The following is a 15,568-nucleotide window of genomic DNA, read 5'->3' as shown; positions in this document are numbered from 1 at the left end:
TGACCACGATAAACATACATGTGCTTTAAGCGGCGTTCCTGGCTGGTGGGATTTCCAAAGCAAACAGCTTCTGGGTTCTGGGTACGGAATGCACCTCCTTGCCGTGTCATTGGAAGTCGCTTAAATACTTGGAGACATCTGAGAGAAATCATTTTGATCGTGGGAGAAAGAGCTGCTTTATACTGTCATCAAATATTTATCAAAAGCTCAGTTTAAGGATTTTTTGAAATGAACTGAGCTCTGAGCATAAAGATGGAGCGTCATTTTTTTTCAAGAACTTACTAAGCCCAAATGAGTTATTGACATTGGATTTAAACCCACTCCCCCGACTTGGTCTCTCCATTCATAATTCCTCGGTGAGGGGTTTGCTGTGCCGCCGTTCGGTGGCAGCAAACCATGTCACTCCCCCCGGCCCCGCCCCTGCAAATCTGTGCTCCTTGCTTGGACAGCGGTGATGTTAGTGACACGGGATTCTGCCTATTGATTTCGAGCTCCCTGTTGAGTTCGTGCTCCCTGTTCAGGGCATGATGTCTCCGGGGGACTGCGTGAACCTCCAAATCACGCCTTCCCTGGGGGTCATGAGACAGGAGGCATTGGTGCACGGACGGAAGCGCCGCACTGTCTGAAGGAATGACCGCGTCCTCGCCGACATCCACTGACCGTCTGTTCCCCGGTTCCGGCTGTTGAAGCTGTTTGCATTTCCTCGCACATTCCATGTTAAGGATTTACGGTGCCAGTAAGGTTTTATTGGTCTTTCTCTAGAAGGACAGAATTCATGAGAGGAAGATGTTCTCTCTGAACCAGGAATGGACACTCTTTCCTGCTCACGTTCAGATGATCGAGCACAGTGGTCTTGGGTCGGGGGGGGGAGGTTTGCCCCCGAAGGGACATCAGGCAACATCTTTTGGGCTGTCATTCCTGGAAGGCAGCCGTCCTGTCACTGCTGGCCTCTGTGGACAGAGTCCCCCAGGACAAGGAATGACCCGGCCCAGGTGTCAGCAGGGCCCACGGCAACGGACCTGCCCAGTGCTAGCCTTCCTGACTCCGGTTCCTGAAACACGTGGACTCATGGAGTGACTCTGCTGCCATTTTCCTTTGTCCTTTGGCCTTGGTTTTCCCCACTTCCCTGTCACCTCGAATATGCTCCGTCCACTGCCTCCACCGTCCTGCTCCGTCATCCTTACGGAGAGCCTCCGAGCTGGTTTTTATCTCCGCCCTGCGTGGGGGGCTCTCCCCTCCCCGTTCACCAGGGACCTCCCCTTTGACCTTCTGGAGAGCTCTCTCTGTCTCTGACGGAGCTCCCCTGGGGCCCAGAGGATCCAGCACGTGTCCCAGAAGTCGCCACCTGAGCTCCACAAAGGCCCACCTCTCCTGCTTTTATCGCAGGGATTCCCAGAGTCCTTACTGGTTTCCTCCTCTGTCCCCACCCCCCATCCCTGCTTGAATATCCCATGTGTTCTTCTTCCCTTAGAGCCCTCTCCCACTTCAGGGATGTATGAATGGCCGCTCCTGGACATAGGACCCCCCACCCCAGTGAGCATCCCTTGGCCTTGACCTCCCCCCAAAGCTTGACGATGCTCTCGGTTCTTCCCAGACATTTCCTCTTGGCTCCACGCCAGGCAGTGTAAGCGCAGTCCCTCGATGACCAGGCATCGGGTGCTGCTCCTGGGCCACACACTGCCATGCTGGGGAGACACCGAGTAACAGAAAACAGTCTCTGCTCTTGGGGAGCTCACAGGCTAGTGACGGATATGAAAGACCGCGCTGATTCTCGTGCTGAGACGGACGCCGGGGAACCACGAGCCCCAGATGCTGGGCAGATCCAGTGGACGGGGCTGGGTCTACATGTCACCCCACATTCTGATGCCCCCAATCAGTATTGGGGCAGCGGGAAACTTCAGGACATGGAATACATTTTATGAATTATATATGTATGCTAATAGAGAGTCAGTGTTTAAAATATAACCAAAAATAGAAATATTAGAAAGATGATCTCCAAAAGGAATTACAAGCATAATTAGGTGTTAGAAATTCATTGTGAATATAAATTAACAAATATGAGTTAATAGTCACAAATATAAGTAATAGCAAATAGGAATAGACATTCCCACTTACCTTCATTGGAAACCTTGAACTTGTCCTTTCCTTCGGCTCTCTCTGTGTGACGTGTGATGACTGTTCCTCAAGAGATGAGAAATCGCCTGGGGCCGGGAAGGGAGGGAGTCGTCGCCCTGTGTTGGTCGGCTAGGGATCTGCCGTCACCGAGCACCACAGACTGGAGGCTTAAGCAACAGAAATCTGTTGTCTCCCAGTTCTCCAGCCTGCAGGTCAGAGGCCGAGGCACTGATGGGGTTGGTTTCTTTGGAGGCCTCTATCCTCGCTGTGTAGACACCCTCTTCCCCCCCTGTCTTTGCAGGGTCCGCTCATGTGTCTGTGTCTCAGTCTCCTTTCTCGAAGCACACGTGTCATACTGGATAAGTCATACCAATGACCCAATTTAATCTTAATCCCCTCTTTTTTTTATTTTTAAATTTATTTTTTATTTATTTTCAGCATGACAGTATCATTATTTTTTCACCACACCCAGTGCTCCATGCAATCCGTGCCCCCTCCAATACCCACCACCTGGTACCCCAACCTCCCACCCCCCACCTCTTCAGAACCCTCAGATTGTTTTTCAGAGTCCATAGTCTCTCATGATTCACCTCCCCTTCCAATTTACCCCAACTCCCTTCTCCTCTCTAACTCCCCTTGTCCTCCATGATATTTGTTATGCTCCACAAATAAGTGAAACCATATGATAATTGACTCTCTCTGCTTGACTTATTTCACTCAGCATAATCTCTTCCAGTCCCGTCCATGTTGCTACAAAAGTTGGGTATTCATCCTTTCTGATGGAGACATCATACTCCATAGTGTATATGGACCACATCTTCCTTATCCATTCGTCCATTGAAGTCCATCTTGGTTCTTTCCACAGTTTGGCAACCGTGGCCGTTGCTGCTATAAACATTGGGGTACAGATGGCCCTTCTTTTCACTACATCTGTGTCTATGGGGTAAATACCCAGTAGTGCAATGGCAGGGACATAGGGAAGTTGTTCTTAATCCCCTCTTTAATGATGGAGGTAAAAATATCCAAATACAAATTTTGAGGTATTGGAGGTTATGAATTTGGGTGGACACAGAGCACCCTTCTCCTATCAGGGCAAAAGGAAGATGTGGTGTTTCCAGACCGGAGGGAGCTGTGGCGGGTGTGGAGTGGGGAAGAGGAGAAATGGACCCAGCCCTCTCCCCTGCACCCCCGGACCTTCCCTGGCCCCTCGCGTTGGTCAGTCCCACAGGAGGCCCCAGCCCGGTGGAGAAGGCAGGGAGATGGGTGTGGGAGGCAGCGGGGATCCAAGAGCCAGCTCTCCTGGCAGTCTTCTGTCTGGGTGTCTGTCTGGGTGCTCCGTGTCTCCTAGGTCTCAGGTCTCCCACGGCCACAGAAATGAATGGGGGCACAAGGCCTCCTCGTGCGGGGGTAAAACCCCACAGGACTAGGGCATTCTTCCTGACGGGAGCCCGCCATGCGACCCAGGGACTGTCTTCCTGCCCCTTGAGCTCTAACCCCCACCCCTGCTGCTTCCGTCCATAGTGTAAACGGACCACATATACATATTTAGATATTTAAATATAAATATTTAAATATTTGTGTCCGTCCAGGAGCCCGAGCGGCAGTACATGCACATCGGCACCATGGTGGAGTTCGCCTTTGCGCTGGTGGCCAAGCTGGACGCCATCAACAAGCACTCCTTCAATGACTTCAAGCTGCGCGTCGGTATGTCCTGGGACCATCCCGCAGCTGTGGCCGCGGCTCGGCGGGGACCGGCTGGGGAGGGTCCCGGGAGAGCCAAGCCCTGCGTCTGAGGGGCAGGAGGGCCGGATGGGGGGCGGGGAGGCTCAGGGAAGTGAGGAGCCCCTGAGACGCTTTTGTACAAATTAGAAGACAAAACGGCCTTTGGTAGGAGCCCGGCTGTGAGCGCTGACAGGTCCTCCCGCTGCATTCCAGCCGCGCTGCCTCACCCCTGCAGCCAGGGTCCCTCTGCAAGCCCTGCGTGCGGCCTTACGCCGGCGGCACAGCATCAACTGTAAGCCACCCCATGAGTTTAGGGACCCCTGCCAATGAAATCAGCACCTGCCATGGGCTGGGAGATGCATCCAGGCTTGGAGATCCACAACTTTTATTATTTATATTTAAATATCTAAATATATTTAATAACATTTAATATAGTTCAATATACTTATATATAAATATGTATTTTAATATATATTTATATATTTTATAATGTAATTGTAATGTAAATTATAATTTTATTGTGATGTAAAAAAATATATATATGTATATATATATATGTATTTTTTTTTTTTAAAGGCATCTTAGAATTGTTGAAATAGTCACACACCCCTGGGGGTCACAACCTCCAAGAACCCTAAACATGTGTCCCAGGTTCTGAAATACCCACAGCTTTTCTGATTGCATATTCAAGCCAACTTTGTCTAAAAGTATTTCTTTAAAATTCTTTAAAACACTTAAATTCTTTCTAAATTTCTTCTAACGTTTTCTAGTAAGTTCTTCCCTTACTTTAAGTTGACTCATGAGCATGTTTCACGCTTACTTGCGTTTTTCAAACGTCTATACACATAAAAAGTGTGCTTTGAGCCCTCAGCGCAGCGCACCGCCGTCTGGCCGGGGTACAGTCGTGGCCATTCATGGCGCGTGCGGGTTCTTCGACCCTTTTATGTTCCTCTTGGCCACACATTTTGCTTCTTCTGAAAGCCAGTCCACATAGGAGTAGGTCTCATAATAAATTCCATTGGAATGGCTTTTCATTTCATTTGCATACAGATTTTCACTTTAAAAAAATCCCAATATTTAGAGTGATTTTCTTCCTTTGCTGTGCATATGTGCTGAATTTTAAAACCCGGGCATATTTTACGGGTCTGTAGCTGAAGGTGCTCGTCTGTGCTGTTAAGTGTCCTCGCCTGGATGCCTTTTCCTTCCGACTTCCTCGCCTGTGGGCCCAGCTGGGCTCGGGGAGGCGCTGCGTTCCCCGGCGGTGAGCAGGGCTGGGCAGGCGGGGGCTGCCCCACGGCCTGCTGACCAGGTCAGATTCGGAGGCGCCCCCTTGACCCTAGAGCCTCCTGATTGTTTTGGCAGCTGAGAGAATGAGCTCTTCAAACATCAAGCGCTCTCATAAAAAGAAAAATTAAAAAAAAAAAAATCTATTACCTGGGGGCATGACGGGTGTGTAGAGAAGCATTTACAGACAAAACAGCACCACCCTTCCCTGCAGGGTGAGATGCGGACAGCTGTTCACGGGTCACCTGCCTTACATCCCAAAAAAGCAGTTTCCTTGGTCTAGACCATAACCGCATTTTCCAAATTAAGGAATGGAATCGACCCTCTTTGGCAGGAATTTGTTGAGTGTTTACTTTACTCTGCTTATCGAGTAACAAATAGTATCTGCACACTCACTCCTCGCACCAGCTCTTGGGGATTTCCGAGGAAGCCTAAGCTCTGTGTTTCACAGGCCTCGGGGCTGCCTCTCCCCAGCCCTGGGCCTCACTCTGGGGGCGGCTTGGCTGCACTTGGCTGCACTTGGCTGCGTGGCGCCATCCAGTGGCCATTCGCGGTAGGAACTCGGAAGAGTAATATTTCCCCCAAAAATGATACAAGTAAGAAGAGATGAATTCACTCCTCAGGTCCTTTTCTGCAGGGCAAGCTACAAAATCAGTCGGTTAGCGGGGACCAAGGTTCGAGCACATCCCTGCACTAAGTAGACTGACCCGGTGCCAGGAATCAACCCAAGCTCCCCCCCACCCTCCGCCCCCGCCAGGCGCTGACCAAGCAGGACTCAGCAGCCAGCAGAAAAGCTGACGGCAGAGGGCTTCGAGAGCACCAGCCAGCAGCTAGAATAAATTATTTGGGGTGTCTAAAGCAGAGTGTAAGCATTATTGTGTACTCGGCAAAAGCAGAATTTCTTGCTCACTTCTCGCATACCTTCAAAGATTCTGTGGAATCGTGTTCACAGAACGGTGTTCTACTCTGCTTCCTGCCCACCTGTCCATTGCAAAGAGGAATCTTGGGCTTAGGTCTGTAACCAAGGGTAGCTCGCTAAGCAGTTCAGGAGTGGGATATGGGATCGCTCAGAAACACCCTCCTTAACCGACGCAAGGTGACCCCGCAGTGAGGCAGGGGTCTCAGAGCCAGCAGAAAATGTAGGGGCACAATCGACCCATGTCTGTATTTCTGTTTCTATTTCTGGGGCCTTTCTCCACACTACTCCCGTGAGACATGTGGGTCTGCCTGTTTGGACTGAGATGCTGGGCAAGGACTCATCTAGCCTGGAGCACTGGGTCGGGGAGGGGCCCGGCCTCTCTGATTAGAGAAGCTGATCAGACTTCCAGGGCTTCAACGCACCCGGAGCTCAGGTGTCTGCATGTAATAACCATGGGCTTATAATCACGGTTCCGAACTGAAGGGGCAGTCACAGCCACCGTCACCAATGTTGACAGTGGTCTTGGGTGCCCGATTATCTGGGAAGTCACATGGGCCAGCTGGGATAGCAAGAAATCCGTCCGATCAGTGGGGTCTTGGCCATCTGGGCTGGAAAGCAGTGACTCCGGAGCTTCTCCGGCAAACTTCTGGGGGGTCTCCCTGGGGAATCACGGTTGGTGAGGAGACATATGCCAGAGGTAGGGGTGTCCTCAGTCTAATGGAGGCAAAGCTATAAAGAGCCCAGCTTCCGGGGGGCAAGAACCCACGTACCTGCCCACGAGGGGCCAGCCTGTCTACCCAAAGATCCCTGCAAACTCGAGCCTCCGGGGACCCTCCCTGGGCTTATCGGCCGCAGCCTCTTATGGCCGAATTCCCTCACATCTGAGTCCGTATTGCCCCTACTAAGATCTGTTGTTGTTTCGACGCCGACGTGGGTAGGCGGCCTCAGCAGCGCAGTGCACGTTCAGGGAGTCCTTTGGAAGGTGGTTTAGCCCAGCACAAACATGTTCCTCTGGAATTCAGTAAACTTGCCATTGGGACATTATCCAAGGCAACAGCCCTCAAGGTGGGAAGAAGCCTTGGGCATGGGACACGTGTGGCGGATAAGATGGCTGCGTCCTTGCAAGCAGGGGCCATGGAGCCACCTGTCTCTGCCGTCTGCTGCCTGTCTGACGGCCGTCCTCTGCCTCCATGCCCGAAGCTGGAAGTGAGGAGGACAGTAGCCACCCTACCGGGCTGTTGTGAGAACCACAGGGGTTTTTACATATAAAGCGCGTGGAACAGCGCACGGCAGGTGAGGACACATCTCTGGTGTCTGGTGAGGGGCGTTCAGCGAGATGGCGGCACGGACCCCGAAGTCCAGCAGCAGCAGAACTGCCACTCACTGCACTCAGGGTCGCTATTTCAAGCAGAAAGACGTGTATTTCAAAATTAACACTAACTCCACAACTATTGGGAAATACAGTGATCGTCACTTGCCTAAGATTATGTAGCAACATAGGAAACTATTATGTTGGGTTTTTTAAAAACATAACAATGGAATAATAATGATATATGAGGACATAATCAAGAATCAAGGTTAAGAAGGGAAAAGAATGTTTTTCTTTGCTTTAGAACCCCATGGGTTGAACTAATGTTTGTTCAGCAACAATGATTCGGGAATATCCTTGTGAAGCTTTTCTGTTTAAGACGGTGGCTGTGACGTGAATCTACCTGGCTCTGCTGTGCTACAGGTATTAACCACGGACCTGTGATAGCGGGTGTCATTGGAGCTCAGAAGCCGCAGTATGATATCTGGGGCAACACCGTAAATGTGGCCAGCAGGATGGACAGCACGGGCGTGTTGGACAAAATACAGGTAATTCAGTGTGCTCTGTAAGCATTGATCGGTTCTGTCCTCTTGAAACCACAATTAAGTGTAATAATGTTAATAACATACTGAAACAGAGAGTCTTGAAACTTACTTAAATCTTGAGGAAACCTCAAAACACATCGACATGAACAGAAGTCCTTTTTTATTGGGGAAAGGTTAATTCATTTCTGTCCTCACTCTTAGCAATAATTTAGGAATATAATAATATAAAGATTATCGCCTTGGTGAAAGTCAACGATCGTGAAAATCAACTTGGCGGTCAGATACTTGAGCGTGAAGTCAGGGCAAGACATGTTCCTCCTCTTCCGTCTCATGGCCCAGCACCTCAGAAGTTGCTTTGCCTGGGAGAGGGATAGTATAACCAACACCAGACATAACCCCCAGACTTCCTGTCCCGGTGGCTGAATTAGAGGGTAGTGGAATAGAGCCCACTGGGGAAAGGCGGGGGGTAGAATTCTGGGTGATAGGTAATAGCAGTGCCAAATCGGACCAGCATGGGGTTTGGTTCTCTAGAGTGATGGGAAAGTGCTGGAATCCACCCAAGGTAGGATGCTTGAACATGGTACCAGACATCTAGAAGGAGAGACTGACTTCTAATGAGAAGAATGTGTGTGTGCGTGTTTCTGCAGAACTTTCAGTTTGCCTCACCTCCAAAAAGCAGTGGTTCCACATGTCACTCCAACTCCTTATATTATGGAAGATAAACTCCTGCCACATGGCAAGTTTGTACGAAACCATTGGACATACACTTTTTCTTGTGTTGGTCCTTCACGAAGTCCGTAAGTCCCTGTTCTGTGTGCCTCGGCTGGGCTAGGGCCCTCAGGTATAACTGTGCCTCTAACATTGTGGCAGAGACTCCGAGTTCTCTACTGACTTTAGCAGGAGACGCGCTCCCACGTCGTCAAGAGCGGGTCTTCATTCAACCTCCGCTCACCTTCCCTTCACGCTCCCCACCCCATTCATTCAAGAGGATTCCATTCCTGTGAGCTTCCTAGAGCATATCCCTAATTTTTTATGTGGAACGGACCCAACATCACTTCTCAGTGTTCATCTTCTTCCAGCCAGATGATTAGTCAACTGTCGCTGAAAGTGAGCGACCGAGCGACAGCGAGAAGGCGGAGAGGACAGCTGACATGGGGAGGAACAGCCGGGGCTTCCCGGCCAAACCGCTGTTGCCAGGGAAGAGAGCCGGTTGGCTGTGCTCATGAGAGCCAATCCAGACGGAGCTGTCACAGAAGTGGGGCTGAGCGGTGGTCACTGTCTGAGGAGATGACCCGCTTCCCCCCACGAGGGGCACGGGCCGCCGTGTTGACAGTCCAGCTGCACCGTGTGCTGATGCCACCACGGCCTCTGGGCCTTCCTGCCCGTGGGTCACCTGTTCCCCCTGCGCAGGAATGTTCCAGCAATCCTGGCCAACAAGACGTCTTCCATTTGGTGTGGGAGAGAGTGCTCCTGTTAAAGACACACGTTCCCACATGTAGGCCGACCAGGCCCCCTGCCCACGCCTGCAACATTCAGAAGACGGATTGGTGACCTTAACAAGCTGCAGGACGCTCCAGGTGGTTTTCAAGTACTTGGGATAAGAATCAAAAACAATTTAAGAGCGGCTGGTCAGGGAGAGCGCTCCCTCCTGGAGCCCGTAAAGCCCCCCAGATCAAGGCTTCAAATGAGCCTGAGCTCCCGTGTGTCTCCAGGAGGATATTGGGCCTCGTAAATCTCCGGGTGTTTTGGGGCTGAGCAGCCCCGGGAGGGTCTCTGCTCGCTTGGAGCCCAGAGGAGACGAGGCGGGTTTCTCGGCGGGAGAGCAGCTCGCTGGCAGGTGTGTGTGCTCACGCAGCACGGCAGAGGTTGGTGTCCACGAGCTCCTTCTCCTGAACGCACGTGTTCCCTCCACCTCCAGTAGCTTTGCGTTTCCTCTTATGTGCACGAAAAGTGGTGAGCGGTGCTGAGGTCACTACAGAGCCCCTCCCGGGCCTGCGGACCAGGCCGTTTGGATCAGGGAGCCTCCCACTCCCCCGAGCCTTCTCGCCTGGAAGCCCAGACAGCAGCAGAGGAAGCCCACGGCTCACGCAGCCGGGCTTCCCTTGCACTTGGACGCTAGCCGGGGCTCCTGCCAGAGACAGCTCCCTGCTGCTCCATCCCAGGATCGGGGGCTGGCGTCCCGCACTCCGGCGGCTAGCTCACGGACGCCCGGGCCGCCGCTCCCCGCCAGCAAACACCTCAACCGCTCCGTGAACCCCCGAGGCTCCAAAAGATGTGTGTGTTCTCTGTGGAAGGTCCGAAGTCAGATGCCGGTAGGATCCTCTAGTTCTGACAGGCCCTGAGAACTCTGATCACGAGGACGTATCTGTAGTCGGAGTTTCTCGGCCATGTCCAAGGTCTTCCGGTTCCAATCCGGGATGCAAAGTCCGCCTGGGCTGGGGCTTCGCCTGTCCTCCCCCAGGACTTGGAGCCAGCCCTAGAGGAGGGGAGGATGTGAGCATCGGGCACCTGCGTCCCCCTTCTCTTGCTCTGGTCATAAGGGTCCCAAAGACCCACACCGGCCCCTGGGCTAGGGGCTGGCCACGGGAAGAGAGTGATTTTTCTAGCTTGTTCCATCAACCTGCCCTTGAGACCTTTATACCACACAATTCATCCTTATTTCTGGGGGCCCTTGGATACCTTCCTGGGTTCTCCTGTGGTTTTGCTGTGCTCTTGCTCCGTGCCCTGACAATGTCTGCCCTGGACCCCTCTCAGCCACCAAGCCCACGGAGGCTGTTTCACCACAGGGTCCTCCAATGGTGCCTGATCCAAAAGCAGAATTGTACGTTAGATAGCCTTGCTGTGCCGTCCACAAGCCCGTCCAGCTCGCATGTGTCACCCACACACTTGAGGGGACTGCCCCCTCCCCCACGCCGGTGCCACATCCATTTTCTCCGATGACGCAGGAGGAAATCCTTCCTCCCTTGCTCTCTCACACCCTTCCAGAGTGGCCTGACTAGGCAGTTCGGGAAAAACAGCTCCCCCCTCTCTGTTCAAGACCCAGATACCTCCGGGGGGGCCCGCCTGGGGGCCGTGTTCCTGATGGGACGGTCTTCTCCCGCCTCCAGGACCGAGGCCTGTCCTGAGCCACATCTCTTCTCGCCTCACCTGTTCTCTGCTTGAGAAAGCGCCATTAGCAGGAGGCTGCCCAGCATTCGAGCAGACAGACCCCGGCAGGCCTGGGCGGCCCTCCCCAGACGTGGGCCCCGAGCAGAGCCCAGAGCACACATTCAGGCTAAGATGGTGTCGGGCTCAGACAGGAGAGCCGTCCGGCCCGGAGCTTCCCTGCCCCGCGGCCCCCAGCAGGACCTGACTGCAACTCTGCGGTTAGGCTGCCAGCCCCCGGGGCAGCGGCAGGAATCACCTGCCCCGTCCCGTCATCGTCGGGCTGCAAAGGAGGGCCCCAGCCCTGTTAGCCTCTTACAGCCAACTCGGTGAAGGGAGGGAACCTTCAGGACCTGACCCGGGTCTTGCCCAACGAAGGCTAGTGTGGACGCCTAGTGTCCTTCCGGTCTGACTCTCGAGCATTCAGCCGGAAGCCGGGGGCGTCTGCAGGAACCCACAGACTTCTCAGGATGCCCTCCCCCACCTATTAAAGTCTGTTACTCAGATTTATGACATCGTGAGATGACATTCATGACCATTTGCAAAGATTATCCAGAATCCGGCCACGCCAGCACACCCTGAGCTCCTGTCTTTTCCCCAGGTCTCTTCTATGTGAATGCGCCATCCTCACATAGGAGAGATCGTAGCGTGGGTCTAGGCTTCATGCTGCCTTTGGGGTGAAGCAGATCTGCTTATTTCACAGTCTCATCCACGATACGGATCACGGCGGCGTCACGGTTCGTCTGCCCCCAGAGATCACTTGACTTTTAGGTGGTTTATAGTCTGTCACTGTCGCAGCTCAAAACCATACATTATCCTTAAAAAGCTCTCCTTCCTCTGAGTTATTCTCTCTCCTAATTTCTCAGGAGTGGAATGAATGAGTCAAAGAACAGGAGTGGCTTTGGCTCTTGATCTTTGCGGTGAAGGGACCTCCCAGAGGCGGTGTGGCACAGACACTGACCACTTCTTCATCTGTCCGTGTGCTTCTAGGTCACCGAGGAGACAAGCCTCGTCCTCCAGACCCTGGGGTACACGTGCACCTGCAGAGGAATAATCAACGTGAAAGGCAAGGGCGAGCTGAAGACGTACTTTGTAAACACAGAAATGTCACGGTCCCTTTCCCAGAGCAACCTGGCATCCTGAAGAGTTGCCTTCACTGGGGCAAGAAGACTGTATTTTGGGGGAAGGTACAACGCACTTTCTGACCGCAAACTTTTGTCCCTCGTTTTTGATGTGCGTGCTCTGTTCTGTCCTATGGAGCCTTTTCAGACTCGTTCCTATGACCCTGGTGGCATTTCGTTTGGTGTGTGACGTGTGCCCAGATCGCTCTGCCACTTGCACTGTGCTTACTCCGAAGCAGAAGGAAAAGGAGTGTGTGTTACAGGAGAAACGCGTTCGACGGACTCACAAAGACGGCGGACGTGAAATAAACAAAAATTCTTAAGGCAATAAAACTAGGGGGTGTATATTATCTTCCGGTGCATGTTCTTTTCTGGAAAATATGGTAGCTCGCCAACCGCATCTGCTAGTCTGATATTAAACACACAGTATTTGTGAATAAGTTGATTTCTGTCACCCCACATGGGAGTTGACTGTGTTCACCCACGTGTCTCATCGCCAGTGGCTGTCCGTGGGCCCCAGCGGGACCCGTGGTCCTGTTGCCTTGCTCTGTCGCGTCTCGTGCCATCCGTCTCCAGGATTAGTTCTCACAATCTAGAACCAGTTTTGTACCAAACGCGTCTGATGTTTTGATGCCATTGTCTTTTGTAAAGTTGATTCATTAAAAGTTTTATGTACTTTGGTTTAGAATCTGTATCTTCCCCCACCCCCCACCCCCCGTTCTGCCCTCTCCTCCGGGTTCACTCCAGAACCGGGATTTGCTTTCCCTGCTCCTCTGACGGTTGTGACAGAAAGAGCTCCCCGGAAGCAAAGGTTAACATATCCTTGAGTGATTCAGATCAGGACGAAGTCCGTGAGGCAGATTCCTGATTCTGCCACTCTCTGGAAATGCTCTGTGGGTCCCACAGTCTGGTTTTCACTTGGCATCTCTGGAGAACACTTTCTGGGAAGTTACGGTAATAGTGAAAGGATTCTCTACCAGCAGCAATGCCCTCTCTCTCTGGCCACGTGCTCTGGTCTGCAGCCCTCACCGCGGGCTGTGGGAGAATAAGTTGGCACTGACTGTGTACCTCAGAAGCCCACCACAGTAGTTTGAACTCACCGGGAGAAGCTGCCAGGCCCCACAAGATACCTGTTTATGTCTGAGGAGGCTTAAGAGGGCACAGAGCCAATGTTCCGCATTTTTGAAGAAAGAAGACTTGGGGAAATTTGTTCATGTAAATCCAACTCTAGAGTTTGAGGGCTTTTCCTTCACATAAGGAAACCGTACTTTGCCAAAGGGTGACCGAGAGAGCGATCGTGCAGAACGCGATGTTAGAAAGCAGAGCTACAGGTGCCCACCCGGCTGGGCACGCCGGCTTCTCCTCCCGGCTCAGGGCAGGCGTCTGTGAGGCACGGAGGACCCCCGAGCAGTCAGGGACAGCTTGTTCTTGGGAACTCAGACCCAGAGCACAAGCCCTGGTTTAATTCCTGACTGGCCGCTTACGGGCTGTGTGGCTGGGAGGGTATCTCTCCTTTTCTCTTTAGGGGTATTTCCTCTTGGATAGCTTCGGGTCTGAGTCAAAGAGCTAATGACCGAGAGAGAGCCTGGCAGCTACCACCAGAGCCACCTCCAGAGCCAGGATTTTAACTCCGACTCAGATAAAAGCACTTCTCGAAACTAGGAACAGGCCTCCAAGTGGGAATGCAGCATGACTTGGTCCGTTACCTGCCTCGGTGAGGGATTTTTTTTTATCCTATAATTATATGTCAGCACTGGCCTTCATACACCGAATTCTCATAAAGGTGACGGAAGGAAAAAAACGCATGTCAGGGCCCCTGTCTTCGCTCTAACAGCGATCGGAACTAGGGAGCCCTGGGGTTTCCGTGACATGAGACTGGCCTTCTGTGTCACTTGTAACCGTGGTCGGCAGCCATATCCCGGGGGTCCTTACTCCCTTAGAGTCCTCAGCACCCATCCCAGGCCGCGTTAGGTCACCTCCTCTTAGCGGGCACCTACCATTGAGTGACTGGCCAAGCGCACTTAAGCATGGCTCTCTGCCCCCACCAAAAATGTGCTGAATTTGATGAAAAGACCTCAAAAGGAAACTTGTTTTTTCCCAAAACTGAACTGCCAGGCTTACCAAACTAAACTGTTTTTGAGCTCTAAAGCAATCGAAGTCATTATCAGAGTCCATCTTGCAAAGGTCTGCACACACGGATCATTGAAGTGTGGTCCCCGACCAGTGGGGGCGGAGCCTCCCGGGCACCCGCACATTTCCTGACCCCAACCCAGACCCGCCGAGTCAGGAGTCCCGGCCGTGGGGACTGTTTAGATAACACGTTCTCCAGGAGGCTCTGGTCCCCAGTCTGAGCCGCCCTGTGCTTTCCAACTGACAAAATGGGTGTGGAGAGGCCCAGGGCCTTGTTCAGTCTTCCCAGCGACCAGTGGCCAAGACAAGCCTAGACTGCAGACCGGCCGGCTCCTTAAATCTGAAAGCATCAAGTCTTCATAATAAGCTCCGAAGCGACAAACATTCCTGTGAGCAAACCCTGCAGATGGCTGGCAGCCCAGTGACCTTGGTAGCAAGCAAGCTTCTCTCCTCAACGCTTTCCTTAACCGTCCAGTCTTGCAGAAAGCTCTCTCTCAGGAAAATGGCTTGCATGTGGCCCCATTAAACCTGCAGTGTTGCCTACATCTGTTTAGAAATACATCTGTTTAGAAATGTCTGCGTTGTCCCAAATCCTCCACGATGCTGCTTGTCCTCAGTGTGTTGTGCTTTCCTGAGTGCAACCTCTCTGCCTTCCAAGAAAGACCGACTAACCATGGAGACTGGATACATCGAAACAAATTCTTTTATTATGTTTCCCTTTCAGAAGGTGACTGGGCACTCACTGGCTTTAAGTTGTTGAAGTCCAGATGCCAACAGAAATATATTTAATTTTTCCCTGATACCTAAGGAACGCAAGACCTTTTGAAACCTTGTCCAGTTCAGGCCTTGCTTTTTAAAAGTAGAAGGTTAAGGGAGTAGAATCTGACTTTAAATAACTGAAAATGACTTAGTTTGACACAGATTTATTGTAGTCAATTTCAGATGAAGGCATTTCTTAGTGATGCCTCGTCTTTCTTAGTAGTCATGAAGAAAGTAATTTATAAAAATTTTCATAATCCAAAGTTGATGGATTTTCTATTATATTATTATAAATAGAGCTTAAGCTACCCAAGGCAATCCCAAATACACTAGTGCTATGCATTTGGGAGGAAAAGTAATAAAAGATACCTACAGGTGGAAACAAAACACGTTTCCAAAAGAATAAAGAAATACACAGGAGCCACTCGGCCTTGAAATTGTCAACAATTCAGTGCCATATGTCCTTAGAGAATCAGAGCAATAAAACCAGCCATAGGGGAATCAGCAGTAAAACGAATTA

The 15,568-nt window shown here is 51.8% G+C and overlaps 1 protein-coding gene across 1 annotated transcript in view; it reads left to right on the top strand.

Moving 5' to 3' along the window:
• ADCY2 (adenylate cyclase 2) overlaps window positions 1-12,839 on the top strand; it is a 406,568-nt gene extending 393,729 nt beyond the window's left edge. Inside the window, exons 23-25 of the mRNA XM_082723386.1 lie at window positions 3,705-3,819; window positions 7,773-7,897; window positions 12,029-12,839. Of these exons, the coding sequence (XP_082579512.1) occupies window positions 3,705-3,819; window positions 7,773-7,897; window positions 12,029-12,181 (393 nt within the window). The 3' untranslated portion in view covers window positions 12,182-12,839. The remainder of the gene's footprint in view (window positions 1-3,704; window positions 3,820-7,772; window positions 7,898-12,028) is intronic.
• The last annotated feature ends 2,729 nt before the right edge of the window (window positions 12,840-15,568 follow it).

The sequence above is a fragment of the Mustela nivalis genome (assembly GCF_964662115.1).
Source record: "Mustela nivalis genome assembly, chromosome: 3".
In the NCBI taxonomy this organism is placed as follows: Eukaryota; Metazoa; Chordata; class Mammalia; order Carnivora; family Mustelidae; genus Mustela; species Mustela nivalis.
Note: the sequence above shows the minus strand (reverse complement) of the source record. Positions and strands in the feature narration are given on the sequence as shown.